The sequence below is a fragment of the Festucalex cinctus genome, chromosome 4 (assembly GCF_051991245.1).
Source record: "Festucalex cinctus isolate MCC-2025b chromosome 4, RoL_Fcin_1.0, whole genome shotgun sequence".
Classification (NCBI taxonomy): Eukaryota; Metazoa; Chordata; class Actinopteri; order Syngnathiformes; family Syngnathidae; genus Festucalex; species Festucalex cinctus.
The window spans coordinates 32,118,795-32,140,798 of NC_135414.1; the positions used below are offsets into that span (position 1 = coordinate 32,118,795).

The 22,004-nt window shown below is 44.0% G+C and overlaps 4 protein-coding genes across 10 annotated transcripts in view; 2 read left to right on the forward strand and 2 right to left on the reverse strand.

The window, feature by feature from the left end:
• Positions 1-6,449, reverse strand: part of LOC144018185 (transient receptor potential cation channel subfamily M member 1-like) — a 21,784-nt gene extending 15,335 nt beyond the window's left edge. For both annotated transcript variants that reach the window (XM_077520390.1, XM_077520389.1), the window contains exons 1-7: positions 6,211-6,449; positions 4,326-4,402; positions 3,411-3,603; positions 2,529-2,742; positions 1,572-1,696; positions 925-1,096; positions 409-583 (exon numbers count right to left, since the gene is read on the reverse strand). In XM_077520390.1, coding sequence (XP_077376516.1) covers positions 409-583; positions 925-1,096; positions 1,572-1,696; positions 2,529-2,742; positions 3,411-3,603; positions 4,326-4,402; positions 6,211-6,297 — 1,043 coding nt within the window. In that variant the 5' untranslated portion in view covers positions 6,298-6,449. The remainder of the gene's footprint in view (positions 1-408; positions 584-924; positions 1,097-1,571; positions 1,697-2,528; positions 2,743-3,410; positions 3,604-4,325; positions 4,403-6,210) is intronic.
• Positions 4,349-21,823, reverse strand: LOC144018186 (galanin receptor type 1-like). 6 transcript variants are annotated; one of them, XR_013283360.1, is made up of 5 exons: positions 21,028-21,450; positions 10,884-11,634; positions 10,640-10,702; positions 8,174-8,568; positions 4,349-4,402 (listed from the first exon to the last, which is right to left on the reverse strand). XR_013283360.1 is itself a non-coding variant. In XM_077520392.1 (5 exons), exons 3-5 carry the CDS (start codon positions 11,541-11,543, stop codon positions 8,248-8,250), a joined length of 1,044 nt encoding a protein of 347 aa, XP_077376518.1. In that variant the 5' UTR covers positions 11,544-11,634; positions 21,028-21,147; positions 21,474-21,519; the 3' UTR covers positions 7,552-8,247. The 6 variants fall into 6 exon arrangements, 5 of the variants coding, with proteins under 5 accessions (XP_077376518.1, XP_077376519.1, XP_077376521.1 ...); XM_077520392.1 differs by lacking the exon at positions 4,349-4,402 and adding an exon at positions 21,474-21,519 and having other exon boundaries at positions 7,552-8,568; positions 21,028-21,147; XM_077520393.1 differs by lacking the exon at positions 4,349-4,402 and having other exon boundaries at positions 7,552-8,568; positions 21,028-21,147; positions 21,376-21,450.
• LOC144018189 (chymotrypsin B-like) lies at positions 12,622-15,513 on the forward strand. Its single transcript, XM_077520398.1, has 6 exons — positions 12,622-12,730; positions 12,820-12,923; positions 13,717-13,796; positions 13,882-14,144; positions 14,759-14,892; positions 15,302-15,513. Exons 1-6 carry the CDS (start codon positions 12,679-12,681, stop codon positions 15,461-15,463), a joined length of 795 nt encoding a protein of 264 aa, XP_077376524.1. The 5' UTR covers positions 12,622-12,678; the 3' UTR covers positions 15,464-15,513.
• LOC144018190 (chymotrypsin A-like) lies at positions 17,946-20,192 on the forward strand. The gene is made up of 7 exons (XM_077520399.1): positions 17,946-17,997; positions 18,107-18,210; positions 18,291-18,370; positions 18,506-18,584; positions 18,670-18,850; positions 18,926-19,059; positions 19,977-20,192. The coding sequence occupies exons 1-7, from the start codon at positions 17,946-17,948 to the stop codon at positions 20,136-20,138; spliced, it is 792 nt and encodes a 263-aa protein (XP_077376525.1). The 3' UTR covers positions 20,139-20,192.
• Positions 21,824-22,004: the final 181 nt, after the last annotated feature.

Sequence of the window (22,004 nt, forward strand, 5' to 3'; positions counted from 1 at the left end):
TTGCCAATGTCGCTGCTCGACACCAAGATGCCATCAGAAGGCAGCAAAGCACTATTTTTGTCTAAACAAAGGTCTAACATTGGTCCTTGGCACCAATCTTTGCAAGATGGTGGCAAAGCACTACTTTTATCACAGCAAGACGCTGCAACACAGTGGCAAAGTACTACTTTTGTCTAAATGACGGGCCAACATTGGAGCCAGACACGGAAGATGCCGCAAGACGGCAGCAAAGTACTACTTTCACCTAATTCACTGAAGCACTTGATAGCACAAGTTGACGGCAAAGCACTAGTTCTGTCCAAAGGAAGCTCCTCAACTGACCTCAAATGCCGTCAAGATGCCCAGAAAAAACAAAACAGAGTAGCGATATTTTCAGCAGATTTTGGCGACGCGGCGCCACTGACTGACCCGTCGGGGTGGCAGTATCGGTGCGCGAAGGAGATGATGTCGGAGGCTCGTCCGCTGCCGTCGCACACCACCACGGGGACGGGCGGGTCCTCGCGCAGGCTGTCCAGGACCACCGAGATGATGTTGGGGCCCCCCTCCAGGATCAGGCACACCACGGGGACGCCTTGGCCCAGACCTGCGCACACGCAGGCCAGGGCGCAGAGGAAAGAATCAAGTTCTGTCAAACAAAAGTCAGCACACCCCTCACATACTTCATCATGGGGCAACATTGAAGAAATGACTCTTGAATGGAAAGTAGCGTACAGCTTATATGAGAGGCTCAATTTATTGTTCCCTGCAGCATAAGTGAAAATGTGCAAAATGAGCACAGTGAGCATTTTTTGAAAAAACAAAAAAAAAACAAAAAAGGGTCATGGGATTTTTTCTTAACTGGATTCCAGGTGAGTTGATGAGCACAAATTCACAGGCACGCATGCGTAAACGCGCACATACGCAGCTCCTGCCTGCGGGACTCACGCGTGTTGATCTTCTGGCGCGCCACGTGCTTCTCCAGCTGTCGTCGGAGCGCCACCTCGGCGCCGTACTTGCCGGCGGTGCCGTCGTCGGCCAGGATGAAGTGCGAGTGGCTGGCGTCCAGCACGGCCAGCTTGCTCAGCGGGTTGCCCATCGTCCCGTACGGACGCGACACCTGCGCAAAAAACAAGCACCTCACGCATGTACGATGACAAATACTGAGCAAAATTCAACATCGGCACATATGGATACAATTCTGAAAACCGATTAATTGGATGAGTCATAAAAAAAAAAAAAAATTTATATAATGAAGAATGAATATGAATTACAAGCAGACTACATTTCATTAACTTTACAACAGAGAAAAATCGGAAAAAGTACAACGGATCAAACGATCAATAAATGTATCAAACAGCCAAGCTAAAAACGTCGACTTTGCCATTTCCATGTCTTTCAATTTACATTTAAAAACATTTAAATTCAGTGAGAATTCTACATTGGAAATTAAATTGCATGTAATTCAATTAACAAGTACATGATTTTAAATTACATTCGCACTGGAATTATAATTAAACTGTAAAAATACATTAAATACAATATTTTTACATTAAAAGAAAATCTCTTTCAAAAATGTGCATATGTAGTCTCACGTCTGCGCCGAGGAGGTCTTGCTTGTTGTCCACGATGCCCCACGGCGCAACGCCGATGGCGCACACTCTGCCGCGAGATTTGGACGAGTGCTCCTTCAGGGCGTCGCCCACGTGACGGATCACGCCTGCAAACGCAGTTCCCAAAAAAAATTACATTTCAATTCCATTCAGTTGTCAATGGAAATTAAATGCAATATTGCAAAATAAAATCTTCAAAATCTGGATTTTAAAACATTAATGGCGGGGAAAAAAGTTGAAATGTGCATCTAAAATATTTAACCTGGAATGGGAATTATTGAAATATTACATAATTTATATAGGGTGGCACGGTGGATGACTGGTCACACAGTTTGGAGATAATGTTAATGTTGTGAGACTTTTTTTTTTTTTTCTATCCAGAGTTTGCAGTCAAATATTTTTCACAATTTTGGTGGTGATAACAATTTGAAAACATGGCAATTTTCTAAGACGAAAAAAATCTGAAATTGTGGGCAATTATTTCCTTCATCGGGAACTGGAAGAAATATATTTTCCAAAATTCACAAAATATGGAGATTGTGAATTTGGAGGGTGAGAGTTGTTTGTGGAATGTTTTTTTTTCCAGTAAAAAAATACAAAAATAATTAGTTGTGTGTGTTTAGGGTAAAAACTGAAAATCCAGTTTCATTTAGTGGTTTTTCTATTTTTTATTTTTTTTTTATCCTGATTCCCAATCTTGAGGAAACATAAATGTTTTTGGTGGGGCTGAAATTAAAACAACAACAAAATAAACCACATAATTGGGAGATGAAAGGTCAGATTTGCAGGTTGTTAATTTTGTGAGAATAGATTTTTATCCGCAACAATTAATATTTTCTGTGGGCATAAGAAAATTATTTTGCACAATCCAGAGATGAAGTCTTAATAAAACTTTTATTTAGTTTATTTGTTTTGTGAGCGTCAGCCGGACTTTGGTACCGGTGCTGACGCCGCCGGTGAAGATCCAGGCCCCGGTGGTGACGGCGGCTTTGATGAGGCCCCGCCCGAAGACCTGCCGCAGTTTGGGCGGCAGCTCGAAGTTCTGCAGGCCGCCGTGCACGGAGATGAGCAGCGTGGGGAGCTCCAGCGACCACTCCTTCAACATCAGCTGCAGCAGACACTCGGGCCTCGAATCGAACGACGCGCGGATGTACTGCGGCCCGGCGAGACAACAACAACAAACAGGAAATGCCAAGGTTAGTGAACTAAAACTCAGGAAAAAACTCAAATGAACTCGTTCATTTCCATCCATTTTCACAGAAGCAATCACCTTCATTCCCGGCTGTTTGACTGGATTGGGACTGATTTTGCAAGGCCCACAGAATATTCTGTTCTATTGCTAGAAATACATGGAACCTAACCAAAAGAAAAAATAAAGTCTCTTATTTCATCAGGGGAAAAAAAAAAAAAAAAAAGTATATTTCTATCTGTTTCTGTTTTGCAGCAAGTAGAAAAAAATATTTTTCAAAGGTATTAATTAGGCGTGTGCCAAAAAATGGATTCAAAAAAGAATCGAGATTCTCATTTATTAATCAAATCGAATCGATATTTAATATCCAAAAATCGATTTTAATTCAATTAGAAATGGAGAAGAAGGGGAAAAGGCAGTTGTAGCCCACTAATGTCTCTATTTGTCATTTTGTCTTGCAAAGCAGACTGCAGTACATCATGACAATGTTGTGCATATCTGTAAATTGAAGCAGAAATCACTTGTCAATCTAATTATTTGGAATCGAGAATCGATTCTGAATCAAATCGTAGACCCAAAAATGGTATTTTTTGTGCCTCGTAAAACTTTTGAATTGGTGGGATTTGTCGTACCATGGCCTTGTTGACGTGTCCTCCCTCCTGGAACTCAATGACGCCGTACGCGTCGGTGGGGGAGGCCCGCGTGTGTTTGAAGGGGGTCCAGCGCTCCGGGGGCCGCACCTCCAATCGCACCAGGGGCCCGTCCGTCTCACCTTCCTCCGCCGCCGCCGCCGAGTGCTGCGCCACCGGCTGGCCACAGCCGCACCTGCGGGGCAAAAACAGCGCCGAGTCACATCACGTCTTCACCGTTCCGTTCCGAAACCGAGCCTCACTCAAAATCCCCTGAGAAAAGTAGTGAAAGATTCTGGTTTCTGGTTGGTGCTGGATTTCACTTTGATTCCTCTTTCTTTCATTTGGTCTTTCCTCTGGTCTCCTGACCTTCTGCCAAGACTCTGAAGTATCGTGTTAAGGTGAAGGGTCATGGAATTTTTATGTGCTTTCACAAATTCATGCACACAAGTGCGCACGTAAAATAAAAAAAATAAAATACAAAAAAAAGAGATATGTTGAAAAATAATAAAAATAAATATATAAATGTAAAAAATTGCCACCCGTCAGCAATGAATGTCTGTGTGGAAACACGAAATATTGCTTCGTAAATGTTTTTTTTTTAATTGCTGTACAAAGTATTTAATTTGAAAACCACGATCGATGACCGATAACGCCCCCCCCCCCCTTTTTTTTTTTTATTTAATCGCTATACGAATGCAAAGTACGAAATAAACGCCAATTACCGGGTTAGTAGTCAAGGGAAAAAAGGTTTTTGTTATTCACTTTAATACAAAGTTCTAGTCGAATGAATAATCGATTCTAAAAATATTCGATAGTGACAGCACTAATTCGAGGTACTCTTAGTATAGGGCTGGGCCGATCTCGGACATAAGCAAAGAAAGATGGCCGACAAACTTTGTCACGGCGTTTGCATACCTGCTGGCGTCTTTCCCTGTGATGATGTGAACACATTCTCTCTTCTGGAAGGTTTTCTCGATCCAAGCTCTCTGCAGCTGAAACCGGATGACATCACATCATCATTAAAGACTTTTTTTTTTTTTTTTGGCTGATCATTGCTCAGCAATAAACGAGTTTGAAAAAACAAGATAATCAATCACCGATTTGATCAGAAGATGAAAAAATATATAACTTTTATGTTATGCTACAGTCGACTGCCGCCATTTGTGGGGGACAGCAAAAACCGACGTCAATCGAAATCCACGAAAAAAAACAAACAATAACTGCTGATAAATATTTAATATAACAGGGAATGTCTTCTTTCGTGGAGCCGATCAATGATGTCATTCATTGATCGGGCAAATTGGGACAAGTCGAATGGCATCGATTATTCAAGGACTTTCACTTTTTCTGTCGTATGTGTGAATGCTTTCAGCGTGATTTGAACAATGTATTTTTATTTGTGGCATCGTATTTCATTCCGTTTATTGGACCAACTTGCCAGCGTTCAACACAAAAGTGCTTTTAAGCAAATCAAATCCAGTTTTTTTCCCATCAACTTGTGTCATTTATTTCCTTCTGGAGCGCGTGTGCGTGTGCGCGCGCGTGCGTGGGTGTGTAAGAATCCGACTAATTATTGTGAGAGTGAAGCTTTCCATTTCTTTGATGGTTCCAAATCCTCTTACACAATAATCATAAAATAATAATAATAATCCTGCTCAGCTTTTAAATCACATGTAATGTTTCATTGTGCTCACACACGCACACACGCTGCGTGACATTGCACTCTGCGTAATGGAGGATTAACATGAACGCAACTTAAGCCTCATTTACATTGTCTTTATCATCATCATCATACACACACTTTACACATTATGTACACGACATAGAAATACACGTATGTATTATGTACTAGGGCTGCACGATATTAGAAAAACAAGCGCTATTCGATATAGTTGCTGAATATAAGATGTACCTAAAGAAATGACATTTTTACGATCTCATGAAAGAATAAACATTTTTCCATGCGGCAAAATAATCAAACTCAATATATTCTTAGTTAATTAATTACAACGACCTCTTGATAATGTTCAATTATTGGATGGCAGTGCACAATTTTGGTTAAGTAAACGGTGTTCCAACTGTTTTGCATTTGCATTATTAGGGTTGGAACGAGGGGCGTGGAAACCAAATAAAAAGAGAGGGTGAGGAGTGCAGTAGTGAATTGTTGGTAAATGAAATCAAATTTCTTGGTGTTATAAATGATGCTGGAAATCACACATAGAAAATGTTAAAAGAAAAATATCGAAAACCCTAAGCAGCTTGAACCAACCAAACCAACATTATTACTGCCATATGTGATTTATTGTGTCGAAATGCATACAAAACCAACACACAATCTGTCTTTATATTAGAAAAAGGAGCCATACGAATAATTGATCACTCACATCATATAGAACCAACAAATCTGTTCTTCATTAAATACTCTCAAATTCTATGACCTTGTCAAATTTAAAACAGCTCAAATAATGCAGAAAGTATACAATAAGCAACTTTGCCACAGTATTCACAAGTTATTGGAAATCAAAGAGGGCTGTCGCTATGGGTTACGCAAGTGACTTTAAAAAAAATCAATGATAAGAACAAACAAAGCAAATGTTTCTTTTAAAGGGGTTAATTTGTTGAAAAAATATGAAATTGAACTGAAAAAAATCAGAATCGGTGACTGTAAATTATACTATTGACGATTTTTTTTTTCTTTTTCTCTTTTTGAACTACAACTTGTATTTTATACTTGTGATGTGTTTATGTTGATACGTTCACTAAAGGCAATCAATCAATTGTTTGTAAAAGTTTGACTTACACGCTGCGATCCACACGAGGCGCTTCGTTTAACGGACGAGCGCTTGAAGGAACCGCTGGTTCCGCGTCTCCCTCGGCTGTCCATCATCTCGTCTTCGGGATGGCGACGTGTTCACGTGTGCCTCGGCTTCATCGTTCCCGCCTCTCTTTCGTGTTCCGGGCGGATGCCGTTGCCGTCGCGCCAACCTGCATCGCGTTGCGTTGCGTTGCGTTGCGTTGCGTTGCGTTGCGTTGCGTTGCGTTGCGTTGCGTTGCGTTGCGTTGCGTTGCGTTGCGTTGCGTTGCGTTGCGTTGCGTTGCGTTGCGTTGCGTTGCGTTGCGTTCGGGCGTCTCTGGCAAGCCGGGACGGCCGCGCGCGGACTGAGCGGCCTCGGTAATCCCGATTAGTCGTCTTTAATGCAGGACGGAGATTTCATAAACGCTGATTGCAGGAAAATCCACTTTAGGTGCACAAAAAAGGACAACAAACGCGGCAGCCCCGTGCACCGATTCACGTCATTCTGATCACTACACGCACTTACAAAAAAAAATAAAAAATGTCATGTCTTTGCTTCATCAACCTCAATTGTTTTGCTATTTGACATAATGATTTGGGCCCGACCGATTAAACGGCCTCTGATTATAATCAGCCGATTATTGGGCTTCAAACATCGGCCAAAACAATCAGCCAATTGGACCAAGTGGCCGGTCATCTTCCCCTTAAAACGTTTTGAAGAAAACCAAAGTTTCCAACGCTGTGAAAGAACCCCGAATACACCGTTTTGCTTGCGTAGCATTAGCAACTAGCAAGTGTGTAGCCCAGGGGTGGCAAACTGCGGTCCTCGAGGGCCGGAGTCCTGCAGGTTTTATAGATTTCCCTACTCGAAGTGCAGCTGATTCCAATTAACAGGCTCATTATCGGGTTTCTGCAGAGCTTGCTGATGAGCTGATCATGAATCAGCTGTGTTGAAGAAGGGAAACATCCAAAAACTGCAGGACTGCGGCCCTCGAGGACCGGATCTCGCCACCCCTGGTGTAGCCTATGTTATTCTGTTGTCCCCAAGCGTCCTTTCAGCGGTTTAATGACACCACAGTTGGAAATGAATCATGGATTGGAAATGGATCACCAACTGATTCCCGAACGCGGCCCCTGTTGCTGCTTACGATCCCTGAGGGGATGGGTCCAATAAATGCAGAGGAAGAATTTCACCCCACTTCGGTGGGTGCGGCAATCAGCGGTACTTAAAAGCATGCTAGTACATGGACATTCATCTGGATATCATGAGTATGGAATAAAGTCTCAAAAACACCCCAAAAGGACACAAAGCAGATTTGTTGACATCTAGATATGCAAGATGATATATTGTGTCAAATGGACTTTTTAATGTCTGCATATAAAACCATTGATATGATCAGCACCATATTGTCAAAGCCAAAAGGTAAGCAGAGCTGCAGTGTTGGCACAGATTAGCATTAGCCAACAATGCTAGCATCAATAGCTTCTAATAATAACTATTTATGAATACTGCTGGGCTGACATGTTTTTGACCCGCTTGGTGATAAAATACTGCACATGTGCAGAATACCAACTAACGAGTTTTTACGACTAGCTAGCAAGTGTTGACTTCCAAGGATATATGACCAAGTGTCCACTACTACCAGTCTAATGTTTGCTATCAGTTTTGAACAACCAAGTGCTACCAAATACCTCGTACCAGGTGTTTATTAGCTAAAAAGTGTTTACTAGCATCAAGTTTCACTTCTGCCAATCCTAAGTGGTTAGAAAGCAATTACGTCTTTTCACTACAAAGTGTCTACTTCCAGATCTGCAGCACCAAGTCACTACTATAATGTGTTCACTACTACTAAATGTTAACTCTCCAAGCGTCTCCTACCAAGTACAGCATATCTACAAAACTGATTTTGGTTCTCTTCTTCGGTGGTTTTGGCAGGTCAAACAAACGTCTTGCTGTCACATGACTTACTTGCCAGAGGTCATCAGCCAGCCTGTGATTGGTCCCGGCAGTAGTAGGAAAGGAGTCATTCGAGGACAGGAAGTTCATATAGTGGTGGTAGAGGGCGTACTGGACAGCTTGTCCAGGCGCAGGCGCCGCACCTCCGGTCCCCTGGGAGGTTGCGTGCCAGACCGTTGGCAGGCCAGGACCTGACGGCAGCGGTGGCGAAACTTGTGTGACAGAAAAGCGTAGAGGACGGGGTTGACGCAGGCATGACCGTAGGACAGGCAGTGGGACGCGATACGAAAGACCAAGGACGCGTCCGTCAGGGGGAAGCGGCCAAACTCCGCCCACATGACGATCACGTGATGCGGGATCCAGCAAATCAGGAAGGCGGCGATGACCAGGAAGACTGTCTGCGTGGTCTGGGTACACACAAAAATTACAACGCCTCAGAAAACTTAGCAAACTCCACAAATGTCCACTACCACTAGTAAGCCTCTACTAGTAACAAGTCTCGACAACCAAGTGTAGCAAGTCTCTATTACAGATTAAGTCTCAACTTCACTGTCTCTCCTACGACCAAGTGAGCGCAAAGTGTGTCAGGGCAAATCTATACAACCAAGTGTCTCAAGTCCCCCCTGCCACACATACTGTGGTCTACTTCCGACATTGTAGTTTTTCTACTAACAAGTTGTGTTCACTGCTCACAAGTCTGTACTACCAAGTGTCCACTGCTTTCAAATGTTCACCCCCAAACCTCCACGACAAACAAACGTCTGATGCTAGTTCCTAGTCTCTACTACCACATGTCTACTGTCAATTTTCTATTAGCAAGTTTATGCCACCAAATGTCTACTACCTAGTCTGCACTACGAAGCATCTACTACTACCACAACCACCAAGTCTCCACTAACAAGACATATACTAGCAAGTCTTGACTTCAAAGTGTCCACTATCAGGTCTGCTCAACCAAGTCCATTAATCCATTTTCTGAGCCGCTTTTTCCTCACAAGGGTCGCTGGAGCCTATCCCAGCTGGCCTTCGGGCAGTAGGCGGGATACACCCTGAACTGGTTGCCAGCCAATTGCAGGGCTCAAGCAAGTCTCTACGATCAAAGTTGGCATTAGTATCAGGGCAGTGCTACAAAGTCTATCCTAGTAAGTGTGAGTAAAAACAGGCGGCGCAACAGGGTTAAACCCGCATAAAAAATGTTTAATATATTTTCACAGTACGCATGTCACAAGAAAGGTGAAAAAAAGTTTGAAAAATAAACAAGCAAAGACGTGTGCAGGTCTTCACCGACAGAAGACAACTTGAATGTCTATTCTTAGATGAGCTGTCTAAATATTTACCTCGCACCCTTTGCTTCTGCTGCACCGGGTCCTCTGCTGTAAACTCACCTCTGAAGAGAGCCTGCTCTCTGGCTAGCGTCTCTGGCTAGCGTCGAGCAAGACACGTTCACCGTGTCCTAGCCAACAGTCAGTTTGGAAGATTGGTAGGGTCAATCAGTCAGTTATGTAGTAAGTCAGTCAGTTTTTCATTCTGTCACTGCCAGTTTCTAAGGTTGGTTCGCTCGTTAGTTGGTTAGCTGTCGGTGAGTTTGTCACTCAATTAATAAAAGTCCTACTGTTTGGTCGGTCGGTCGCTTGGTTAGTCAGTTACGTCAAGTCTGATAGTTCAATTCAGTCAGCTTAGTAACAGAGTTAGTTAAATAGGTAAGTCAGTCAGTTGCTCACTTCCTCAGTCAGTTCGTAAGGTTGGTTGGTTGTGGTACTTGAATTAGTCACTAGGTTAATAAAGTCCTTTTTTCAGTTGGCTGGTTACTCTATTGGTTGGTCATTCGGTCAATTAGTCAGTCAGTTGGTTGCCAACTTTGATATTTTGTCAGTTCATAGGTTCGTCAATTGTTTAGTTAGTAGGGTCAGGCACGGTATGGCTTTGTGGACAAACTAATGAACAATGAGTCAGCTTGTTTGTTATGTAGCCAGTTGGTTAGTTCAGTCATTTAGAGTCAGTTTGTTATGTAGCCATCCATCAAGATTCGATTTGTGCAGTAAGATTGGTTGGAGTGTCAGTTAGTGATAAAGAAAGCTTGGTTGGTAAGTCAGTCAGGTGGTTGCTCACTCGCTCCTTCAGTCTGTAAGGTTGGTTGGCTGGTTAGTTGCTTGTTAATCGTTTGGTTGATTAGTGTATGAATTTGTCATGTAATATGGTCAGGCAGCTTCATTTACTTGGTTGGTCAGTTTTTAAGTATGAGGGTTAGGTAAGGTCAGGATAGGTATGGTTCATTAATTAACAAACAGCTTGTTCGTTATGTAGTCAGTCAGAAGGTAAGACTAGTGGGTTGGTTGGTCACTGCTTGCTTTCTCTCTTGGTCAGTTTAGTCAGGTATGCTGTCAAGTTAGTTAGTCAGTTATTAAAGTAATCAGTTGGTTCGTAAATGAGTTGGTTAGTTTGACTTGAAAAATAGGGAAAATAAGGAGATGTGTGTACCTTTTGTTTGATGCGCTCAGACTTTGTGGACATGTTCATCTTTTTGTGAAGGTGAAATAAAACCTGAGGACAAACAACAAAATCGTATGAAACTTTTGGAAAACATGGATTATACCGTTTGTAAATGGTTCTTAAATATGCGTTTGGTTCAGTTTTTCGACACTAATAGAGCGCCCCAAATCGAATGTTGCACCAACTTTTGGGAATAGCATCACCATTGGGAGGTGAGTGCACGCGCACTGACCATGACGTAAGAGCAGCAGATGACCACGAAAGGCAGCAGGAACCCGAGCAGAACCACGGCAGTCTTGTAGGCTTTCCGGGCCCGCGCAGACCCCCACACCTCCCAGCAGAATGTCACGTTGGGGGCGCCGGGGTGCCCGGTCAGCACGTGGTTCTGGGCCACCGGCACGGAGCACGCCAGCGCCGTAGTCCAGATGACGCCGACGCACAACAAGGTGGCGGAGCGGGTCCGGTAGCGGCACCGGCCCGACAGAACCACGGCCACGTAGCGATCGACGGACATGGCGGCAAGCGTCAAGACGCTCACCAGAACGCTCACCGACGCCAGGAAGTGGCCGAACGTGCACGTAAACCCCCCGAAGTGCCACCCGGGGAGGGAGTAGATGGTGGCTTGGAACGGGACGCACAGAACCAGGAAAAGCAGGTCCGCCAAGCTCAGGTTCACGATGAACACGCCGGTAGGGTTACTGCCTCTTTTGCCCTCCGCCGCGCGCCGCCACGCCCCTGCCCGGCAGCTCACCAGCAGGACCAGCGTGTTGCCCGCCAGGCCCGCCACGAAAATGAGCCCGAACACCACCGGCACCGCCACTGCTTCCGGGCCAGGACCGGCGGGAGCAGAGGCTGCGGCCCGTCCCCATGACTCGTTGGTCGACTGCGGCATGTCGGAATGCTCGCAAGCTCCAGAAGCGCGCGCACACACACATGCTCACATAAGCAAGTTTATGGCCCGCTTGCAAGTTCACTTCCTGTCCCTAATTTTCAAACAAAAAGCAAAACAACAGAAAAACTCATCAGCAGACTTTTTCATTAAAAATGTACCACACATTAATGAGATTCTCTCCTGTCCTGTGTGTGTGTGTGCTCGCGCATGTGTCCGTATTTGTATATTGTTTTTGTTTAATTATGTGTTTGTCTTGTTGTGTTGAATTTGACTCAACTTGTAAAAGCAACATTTTGCAGAATATTTTTTGTACGCTTTCTAGATTTGAATTTGCGCATTTTCCGTCTTTGATCAACTTTTCGGCAAATCGTGGCTAAAGTGATTGTTTGTGGAAAGTGCACATATGGTTGTTCACATGCGCGTTATCGGTGTGCGAAAGCGAACACGCTGATAATCCCAGATGAGAAAGTTAAACATTAAAAATGAGATATTTCTTTGCATAGTTTCACATTCATTATTACCACTAAAATGTTTCGATATTCTTCATTCTTTGCTAATTTTTTTTTATTTTCCTTTAAAAGTTTATTATGAATAATATTTGACATGTTCGTTTAGGTTGAAATAGCAACAGGAAAGATTAGTTTGAAGAGCATGATGAGTTTTTATATTGCAGGAAAGATAATTATAAGGGGTGTAGCAAAAAACAAGACGAGATGAGTTTCTATGAACGGAAATCAAATGAACTTGTTGGATAAATGTCCTTTCATTACAACTTTCTATGACCAGAAATACTATCACTTGGTCGACTGTTTTGCCATAAATCTCATTCTGCAACTTGATTTTTTTTATTCGTGTAAGCATGAGATGAGGCACGTTTGTTGGCAGTTTCTCTTTGTAGAAATATTCAAAAACCCATATTTGCATGATGAAATGAGTTTGTATGAATAGGAATTTTTTTTTTGATGATGAAGCCAAGTTTGAGTCGTCCAATCAGAGCGTGCGAGCGGACCCGCTGATAAGCAGCTGTGCACTGAGCACGCCGCTCTGCCATTGGTCGCCGCCGGGGCAGCCATCGGATAAAAGCGTGTAGCGGCGACTCTGCGACATCATCGTCGTCGTCTTCGCAGTCGTCGTCATGGCCGTCCTCTGGATCATCTCCTGCTTTGCCCTCGTCAGTGCCGCCTACGGTCAGGAAAATCGAATGTTGCCGCATCGTGCGACGTCACCGACCTGTAACGTCAACACCGTGACATCGTTTTCTTCTTGCGTCTATCAGGTTGCGGAACACCCGCCATCCCCCCCGAGGTGACGGGCTACGCTCGCATCGTCAACGGCGAGGAGGCCGTCCCACACTCGTGGCCCTGGCAGGTGTCCCTGCAGGTCAGACGCGTCCTGGTCCTTGTCCTGTTGCGCTTTTGTTTTCCAGTTCCTGTTTCTATTCCTCTGTCTTCCCGATGCTCTCTCTTTTTCATTCTTTTGATGTGCTGTTCCTGTTCCTCTTTGGACTCTTCCTCCTCAGTCTTCTGGTTCCTGAATCATCTTTGTCATCCCGTTTACTCCACTTTAGGTTCCTGATCCTGTTTCACTTTGCCTTTTTGTTCCTCTCTCTGTTCCGCTGGGTCTTCCCGTTCGCCATTGGGTTCCTCTTCCTCCTCAGGTTCCTGTCCAGCTTCTCCTTCATAATTCAGTTCCTGCCCCTCTTCATCATCCTGTTCACCTTTGTCATCCAGTTCATGTTTCGATTTGGGTTCCTGTTCCTCTTTTGTCCTTCTTTGAGGTCCTCTTAGTCAACCTTTTTTTCCTTGTTCCTCATCTTTGTCATCCTTGTCCTGCTTCTATAGGTTCCTGATCATGTTTGGGCTCCTTTTCCTTTATGTCATTTGGTTCTTGTTCCACTTTGGGCCCTTGTTCATCTTCTCCTTTGTCTTCCCAGTCCTCTTTCAGTTCGTGCTCCTCTTCCACTCCATCTTTCTTCTCCTCTTCCTCATTCCATGTAGGTTCCTGTTCTTTTGTCACTGTCTTCCTGTTCCTCTTCACCTTCATCTTACAATACCTATTCCCCATCCCTCTTGATTTTGTTCTTTTCAATCCTGTGTGATTGTGTTCCTGTTCTCCTTCCGCTGTACCATTGTGGCTCCCGTTCCTGTTGGTAACGTTGCAATTTCCTTGGCAGCAATCCAACGGCTTCCACTTCTGCGGCGGCTCCCTGATCAATGAGAACTGGGTGGTGACCGCCGCCCACTGCAACGTCAAGTAGCTGTCACTCACGCACAGGTTCAAGATGGGGAGTTGCCGCTAGTCCTTTTGTGACCCCCCCGCTTGCCTCCCCTTGCCTCAGGACCTACCACCGCGTGGTGGCTGGCGAGCACGATAAGGGTTACGGCTCCAACGAGGCGGTGCAGGTCCTGCGTCCCGCCAAGGTGTTCACGCACCCCCAATGGAACCCACGCACCATCAACAACGACATCGCGCTGATCAAGCTGACCTCCCCCGCCCGCCTGGGCACCAACGTGTCGCCCGTTTGTCTGGCCGAGGCCACCGACGACTTCGCCCCGGGAAGAACCTGCGTCACCTCCGGATGGGGCCTGACCAGATACAACGGTTCGTTCGCTGGCTTTCCTCCTTCTTCCTCTTTGTCAACGGTCCAAATTCATCCCTTTCTTGTTTGGTCTCCTGTTCTCTTTTCCCGTTGGTCCCCTTCATCATTGATTGAGGTGTCGACATGATCAATCACAACTTCACTTTCAATAATTAAACTAGCCTAGTTTCAGTTAAGTTGTCCAAATCCTGGAAATAAGCCCCTCTTAGCAGTGAGTCATCTACAATTTTTGTAGTCCTAAATGAAAGTAACTTAGTGGGTTTTTTTTTCCCCAAATAAGACATTTGCAAACGCCCGCTTTTACTTTGGAAAACAAGGCAACATTTCGAATGAATGTTACGTTACGGACCAAACCCGTGACTGAACCTTCATAGTTTATGTTTGTTAATTTGAAATCACGTATGTTTATTGAAAACAGAGATGGAAATTAAAACACAATCTCCTTTCTAATCATGCTGTTTTTTGTTTTCCCGTCCCCTGTTCCTCTTTGGCTTTCTGTTTTTAGTCGTCCCTCAACAAGATGTTTTTTGACATTGTTTACGTTGTCTTCCTGTTCCGTTTTGTCCTTGTTGAGATGAAAACGTGGTGGGCTGGTCTAACTGTGCCGTGTTTGCAGCTCCCAGCACTCCCAACAAGCTCCAGCAGGCCGCGCTTCCTCTTTTGTCCAACGAGCAGTGCAAGCGTCACTGGGGCAGTAACATCTCCAGCGTGATGATCTGCGCTGGAGCCGACGGCGCCACCTCCTGCATGGTGAGGCAATCGCGCTCGGCTGCTAAACGGGCTTCTCAAATACCTTTTCTTCTTCCTTTTCTTGTCACATAAAACATTATGTCTCGTAAAGAGTTGTTGTTGTTGACTGAAGTCCGCTAGCTTAACGCTAACATCTAATGTGAAACATTGTAGACAGGCTAATGGCTATTAGCAGGTAACAATTTGGAACCGTCAAACAGATGTTACTTGAAGGCACACAGCAGAATTATTCTCCAGCAGAGCTCAGTGCTGCCCAGTATGTTGTGGCACAATGGGGTACTACACTCAAAAGTGCAAAACTCGAAAATTGGGTGGGGAAAAATATATATCCTGCTTCAAAATGAATTTAAAGAGGCCGTCTTCCTTCTCCACTGCTCGTGCCGACTTGTTCCCCTTTTGTGCACTTCAGGGCGACTCCGGCGGTCCTCTCGTGTGCGAGAAAGACAACGCTTGGACCCTGGTGGGTATCGTGTCCTGGGGAAGCAGCCGCTGCTCCACGACCACGCCCGCCGTCTACGCCCGTGTCACCGCGCTGCGCGGCTGGGTGGACCAGATCCTTGCCAGCAACTAAACTCTCGTTTCCGGTGGAAACCCAATAAAAAAAAAATATATATATCATCACCAACAGCTTCTTGGCTTTGACTTTCTTCCACATTCCTGTTCACTGTCAACACTCGACTGAAGCTTTAGCAACCATTCATTATTTGGATGCAAAACTTTCATTCTTGCACACGCGCGCACACACACTTGTACTTATATCATTGTGAGGACATCCATTGACATGATGCATTTCCATGGCCCTTACCCTAACCTTAAACAACACAACTGATTGCCTAACCCTAACGCTTGAATTTTGCCAACTCAACTCAAATCAATTTATAACATCAATGTCAGGGATGGGCTACTTTAAGAATGGAGGGGGCCACAGTGCTACTTCTCGCAGGGGCCAAATAGGACCAAGCATTTCCTAACTACATCTATGACAAAAACGCAATTTGATCTTGAGCTGCCTATAAAAACTATACATTTTGGGGTACTTGCACATTGAATTGATTTTTCTTTTTGAAAACAGCAGAATAAACCTTTACATAATGGATTTTTTAATTTCACACACGAGTTTTCACGCATGTTTAGTGTACTTTTTCTTGGCAAATTGTGAAAAATGTACATTTCTTTGTCACCACTAGATGGCACTATGTATAACTGAATATTCTTATATATATATATATATACACACTTTCAGATGACTATTAACATACATGTGACGTTTGAAAATTTTTGTAGCACGTACACAAGTTATGAAGCATTTCCTCTCAAATATGGAATGCAAAATTTGGTGCCCCACCCTTGTCATACAGTATTTTGAAAACTGAAAGATTTTTTTTTTCACCCCAGTTTTTGTCCTAAGTCTTGAGATGATTCAAACCAAGTTTTAAGTCAATCGGATGAAAACTGTCGCAGAAGGGGGCAAAAAGCCCTGTTAATGGGCAAATAAAAAACGACCAAATTTGGGCATTGAAAAATTTATAGCTCACTTCCTGTATATTTTAGTGTATAGGCGAAATTGACCCCTTTTTTTTTTGTACGTCTGAGGGTAATACACGTGCCCGCTAATTTTCGGAATCCTAAACCAAACACGGCGGAATAGGGTTTTGTTTTTCCACTGTAAGGGTCGCTACAAAACCATTTTGTCGTCATTGTTTATGAAATAAATACATTTTTTCACTAGGCCTGATGAAGTTTGGTGAGTTTTCAAACACCTTTAGGGCTACAAAAAATGTTTTCAATTCGGACAAGAAGAAGACAGAAGAAGACTTTCTCCAGGTACAATAGTAATCTCGCAGGCGCAGCGGTGGCTGTTCAGGCCCTAAACGTTAGTCCATAAAATTACAAAGTTGCCCCTCAAATGAAGTCATTGATTTGCAAAACAAGTATAGCAGGGTGCTTTCCTCCAACAAATGAGACACGCACACTATATTTGGCTTTAACTTTTCGCATGGGTGGTCTGTAACATGACCCTGGCGATGGGGTGTGGGTTGGGGAGGGGGGTTAATGTTGTCTTGTTTGGTTTTCACACGGTAGCTTTCCCTGAATCAAAGTGTGTTTATTGTACAATTGTTTGTTTTAAGTGTTGTTTATTGTATTTATGAAGTCGAATTTTTCCTCTTTGCAGTAATTTCCTATCGAGTTTCTATTTTTTTGAGTTTGACATTTGGACGTGATTAAATGTAAACATACAAAAAGTATATAGAAACACACACACTCCTCCCAAAAAACACTTCACCATTTTTAAGACTGACCATGTTTTTTTTTTGTTTTTTTTACCCCAATACGTGAATTTGTAATGCTCTATTATGCATCGTGTACGTGTCCTGGAAAATAATGCGGTCGGTACTGACACTGCTGGGAAAAAAAAAAAGACAGACGTGTTGTGTCGAACATGTGACCTTCAAACGCAACAACACTTTTTTTTTGCAGCGTCGATGAAGGCAAATCTTACCATAGATATGTTTATTGTGTCAAAACTCACAGAAAATCATCTTCTCTTCTTGGTTCTACTTAAGTCAAGCCAGGTTTATTTGCATAATTGCAAAAGAGTCTCAAAGGGCTTCACACACACCCAGTTGACAACAAGTAACAAAAAAAACATCAGTAAACGTATCACTCAATGCCGCCTTCAAAACCCACAAGAAGTCCACAAAATCAGGAACACATCTATCACCAAAATGACAGTCGACATAAATACAAAAATCGCTCAACCATAAGTGATACAAACACAATATCCATTTAATAAATCAATAAAATAAATCCATATAGAAATAACTCATCAATCAATCAATCATTCATCATTCAATATGGTTGGTGACGCATCAAAATTCACTCCATGTTCTTTGGCCAGCTGCATATTTCCCGCAATTCCATGTGGCTAAACTCTCACGTCCACTGATAGCGTGTGCCTAAGTGGCCACACCCCTCGCCACCCTCCTCCAATTGGGTGCGAGCACCGTGCGTATAAAATCCTGCAGTTTGTCCGCGGAAGACATGATGTCGCCATGGCCTTCCTGTGGATCCTCTCGTGCCTCGCCTTCGTCGGTGCCGCCTACGGTGAGTTAGCATTCCCATAACTGGGTCGTCGAATTCACGACATTCCCTACAACTTATTGGCAACATTTGCATCACGACGTCAAATTCGATGTCATGATGATCGCATCAGGTTGCGGCGCTCCCGCCATCCCTCCCGTGATCACCGGATACTCTCGTATCGTCAACGGTGAGGAGGCGGTGCCTCACTCGTGGCCCTGGCAGGTGTCGCTGCAGGTACACACATGCACACACACACACGCACTTGGCTCACAAGAAGTGATGTGGCAGCGCCACCTGCTGTTTTTTTGCATCAGGACTACACGGGTTTCCACTTCTGCGGCGGCTCCCTGGTCAACGAGAACTGGGTGGTCACGGCGGCACACTGCAACGTTAGGTAACGGCATTCGGATTCAAAATGTTCCTCGAGCTCGCCGGCACAAGCTGCCAATGAACACGTTCATGAACTTGCGTTATGAACGATGGATTTTGTTGTCAACGGACGGACACGCATTTGTCTTGCCGGTCGTAGGACTTCCCATCGCGTGGTTCTGGGCGAGCACGACCGCTCGTCCTCCGAAGAGGACACCCAGGTTCTGAGGGTGGGCAAGGTGAGACCGCGGCGTCATGTTAGCATTGCTAGCGTTAGCGTAGCTTGTTGCGTTGACGCTGCGACTGACATCCCCCGCCCGGCAGGTGTTCAAACACCCTCGCTACAACGGTTTCACCATCAACAACGACATCCTGCTGATCAAGCTGGCCAGCCCGGCCCAGATGAACATGCGCGTGTCGCCCGTCTGCGTGGCCCAATCCGGAGACAACTTCCCCGGGGGCATGAAGTGCGTCACCAGCGGCTGGGGGCTGACCCGACACGACGGTCAGGAAACGGCGCCTTATGGTTTTGTCACCGTACGGCTGGAGGTTAACATCCGCCCCTGTGCTTGCGTTTCAGCCCCCGACACGCCGGCCCTCCTCCAGCAGGCCTCCCTGCCGCTGCTGACCAACGACGAGTGCCGTAGATTCTGGGGCAACAAGATCACCAGCCTGATGATCTGCGCCGGCGCTTCCGGAGCTTCATCCTGCATGGTGGGTTGAGCGTCACCTTCAAGTTTCGACTCACTGCCATGTGTCCACTAATGCAAAAGTGCCTACCGACAAGTCTTTGCTCACAAGTGTTTTATGACCAAGTCTGCACTACAGAGTATAAAACTTTCTAGTTCCAAGTATCAACTAACAAGTGTCCTCCACAGCCAAGTCTGCACTGTCTAGTGATATATATCTCTCGTGATATATATCCATTATTTTGTCTTTACTACCAATGAGAACGGGTAGGTTGGATCCCGCAAGCGTAGACCAATAGAGGATACAAAAAGGTGTTTATTACTTACAAATGATTAACTACATAAAGACGCTGGCAACAAGCCAGGAAGGAAACTAAAAACTAACCAAAAAACACTTGCAAACGGAAAGGAAAAAAACAAGACAGAGAAAATCACTTGCTATAATAGAATGAGCAAGGGAAGTACAACTACACGGGGGGAAAAAAAATGCCAAAACAAGACACCCGAAACAACAAAAACCAACAACGCGGAGTACAAAGCTACTTACACACGTGAAGACTGTGGTATCATGAATTCAATGACTATGAAAGGGCGAGGAAAAAACACTTGGCACAAAGACAGCGAGCAATACGAATCCTCTGGCACCCGACCCTGCTGCTGAGGCCCTTTTAAAGTCTTTGATTCCTGATGCGCGTCAGGTGCGGCGCTTAATGGGACACGCCCCCTCACTCACTCACTGGAAAAGTACCAGACACAACATGACAGAACCTGTGTCCACTCTATGCTAATAAAATACCTCATTTTGACCGGCAAGTCCGCCTAAGTCTACATCGGACATGGGTAGTGAGCCAGACAATAAGGGGATGCAGTTAAGTGGCAAGAAGGACAGGACATCGTGAAAGCTAGCTAGCTATTGTTTTGTTAACGTGCGTCCTTTTGCAGGGCGACTCTGGCGGCCCCTTGGTCTGCCAGAAGGCGGGCGCCTGGACCCTGGTGGGCATCGTGTCCTGGGGCAGCGGAAGGTGCATGCCCACCATGCCCGGCGTCTACGCTCGTGTCACTGAACTCCGCGCCTGGATGGACCAGACCATCGCCGCCAACTGAAAACAAGCCATCTGTACACACTGGAATGTTGAATAAAAAGTAACTAAACTGCCAACACTTGCCATCAGTTTCTTTCACCTTACAAAATTTCTTTGCGTCTTTCTTTTTCTTCTATTTTTCCCACCATTGTCTGTTTTTTGGTCCAAGATGTGTCAACACAATCAGACTTCTTTCTTCTCTTGTTTGCGATGATTCAGCTACAAGTACCATGCCTCAGGGCACACAGAGACGAACAACCATCCACGCTCACAAGGCATGGGCTGCATCCCCACAGTGAAACATCGTGCCAATCACTAGTTAACGCATGACTCGTACATTGATGAAAAGAAAATTAAGACCGGAATGTCATTATTCTACCTAAGCAAAAGTGTAACTTTCATTTTGAATCATGTGCCAGTTTTAAGTCACCGCATAGACGCAACGGCCAATTTGGACTCAAAACATGGAAAAGAAGATTTTGAAAATCATTCTTTCAATCTCAATCTGAAATTTTGAGTTTGTTATTTTGACACTAAAGCCACATTCCTTCATTTATACGCTGACACGGATTGTTGTATTAATTTCTAATTTCATAACACTTCTGTTTTGAAGGAAGTTCAGTGAAAGTAGGAAGAGTTTTAAGTGCACCTTTAACTTTAAACCATTTCCCAGTTTCATTGGACCCAATCAATATTACATTAACACCATCACAGCATTATGTGGTTGACAAAAATTGACACGATGATGCACAAGTCAAAACGATTCAGAAAAAGCCCGAATGAGTTCAATATTCAATGTCTCTACTTCCAAATGTTTGTGTTCTTCTTATTGTCCAGAATATTAAATCCTGAGGCTTTGAGAGTCCATTGCTGTGTAGCAGAGAGAGGAAAATAAAACTGATAGATCCTACCAGGTTTGAAGAAACGATCAAACGTGCAACATGTCGGGCGCAGTTGAAGAAGTTGGTGGCTGGCTCGCCGCCATCTTGTCTCTCGCACAAACAATCCAACTCCCACTCATTTTTAATAGCCTATCATAGATTCATAACAATAACATAGTATGCATAAATAACCCAAAATTTGCATTGGGTATCTTAAAATACAAATACAAATACGTTTTCCGTCGAGTGAAATCAATACATTTACAAAATGACTCAGTTCCGAAATGGCGGTTGGAAAAAAAAACATAGCAAGGACAACCCACGTTCAATTAAATACAAAGTCGCCATTTACAGTCATCTTTTGAACATAAAACATACATTCGACACCATAGCTTCTCTGTTTTCATCACTTGACCAGTTCAATATGATAACAAGCTCGTTGCGTTGCGTAAAAGAAAATAAGAGTTCAAACTCACCAAATAATAAAGTGTACATTTATGCTCACATTCGTCATGGCGTTAGTCGACACTGGCCTTTCAAATTAAGAGTCTGCACACATAGTTTGATCATTTTAAATGAAGAAAAAACATTAGTAACATCATGAATGTGCACATTTTGACCTTTTACATGTTTTGAATACTATTAATCTGTTTGTTTTGTTTGTTTTCACTGAATGTAATTTCTTAACGACTGTTTTAATAAGACTCTTATTTTATAGTGTTTTTATCATTCTGACCAGGGTAAGTTACACATTTTTAGTGTTTGGTGGCGTACACTTGTTCCATGTTTTTAATTAATTGTTTTTACCTGTCTTAGTTTTCGTGTGTCTAATTTCTGTCCCCCATGCAGTAATTTATGGAGCCACAACACTTTTATAAATAAAGTTGTATTGAACTGGTTGGCTTTATTCTAGTGATTAACAAAAAAACAAAAACAAAAAAAGTTGGAATACATCTTTTACTGTTTTCTACAATGAAACTAAACGAATATCGACAAGTTCAAGTGAT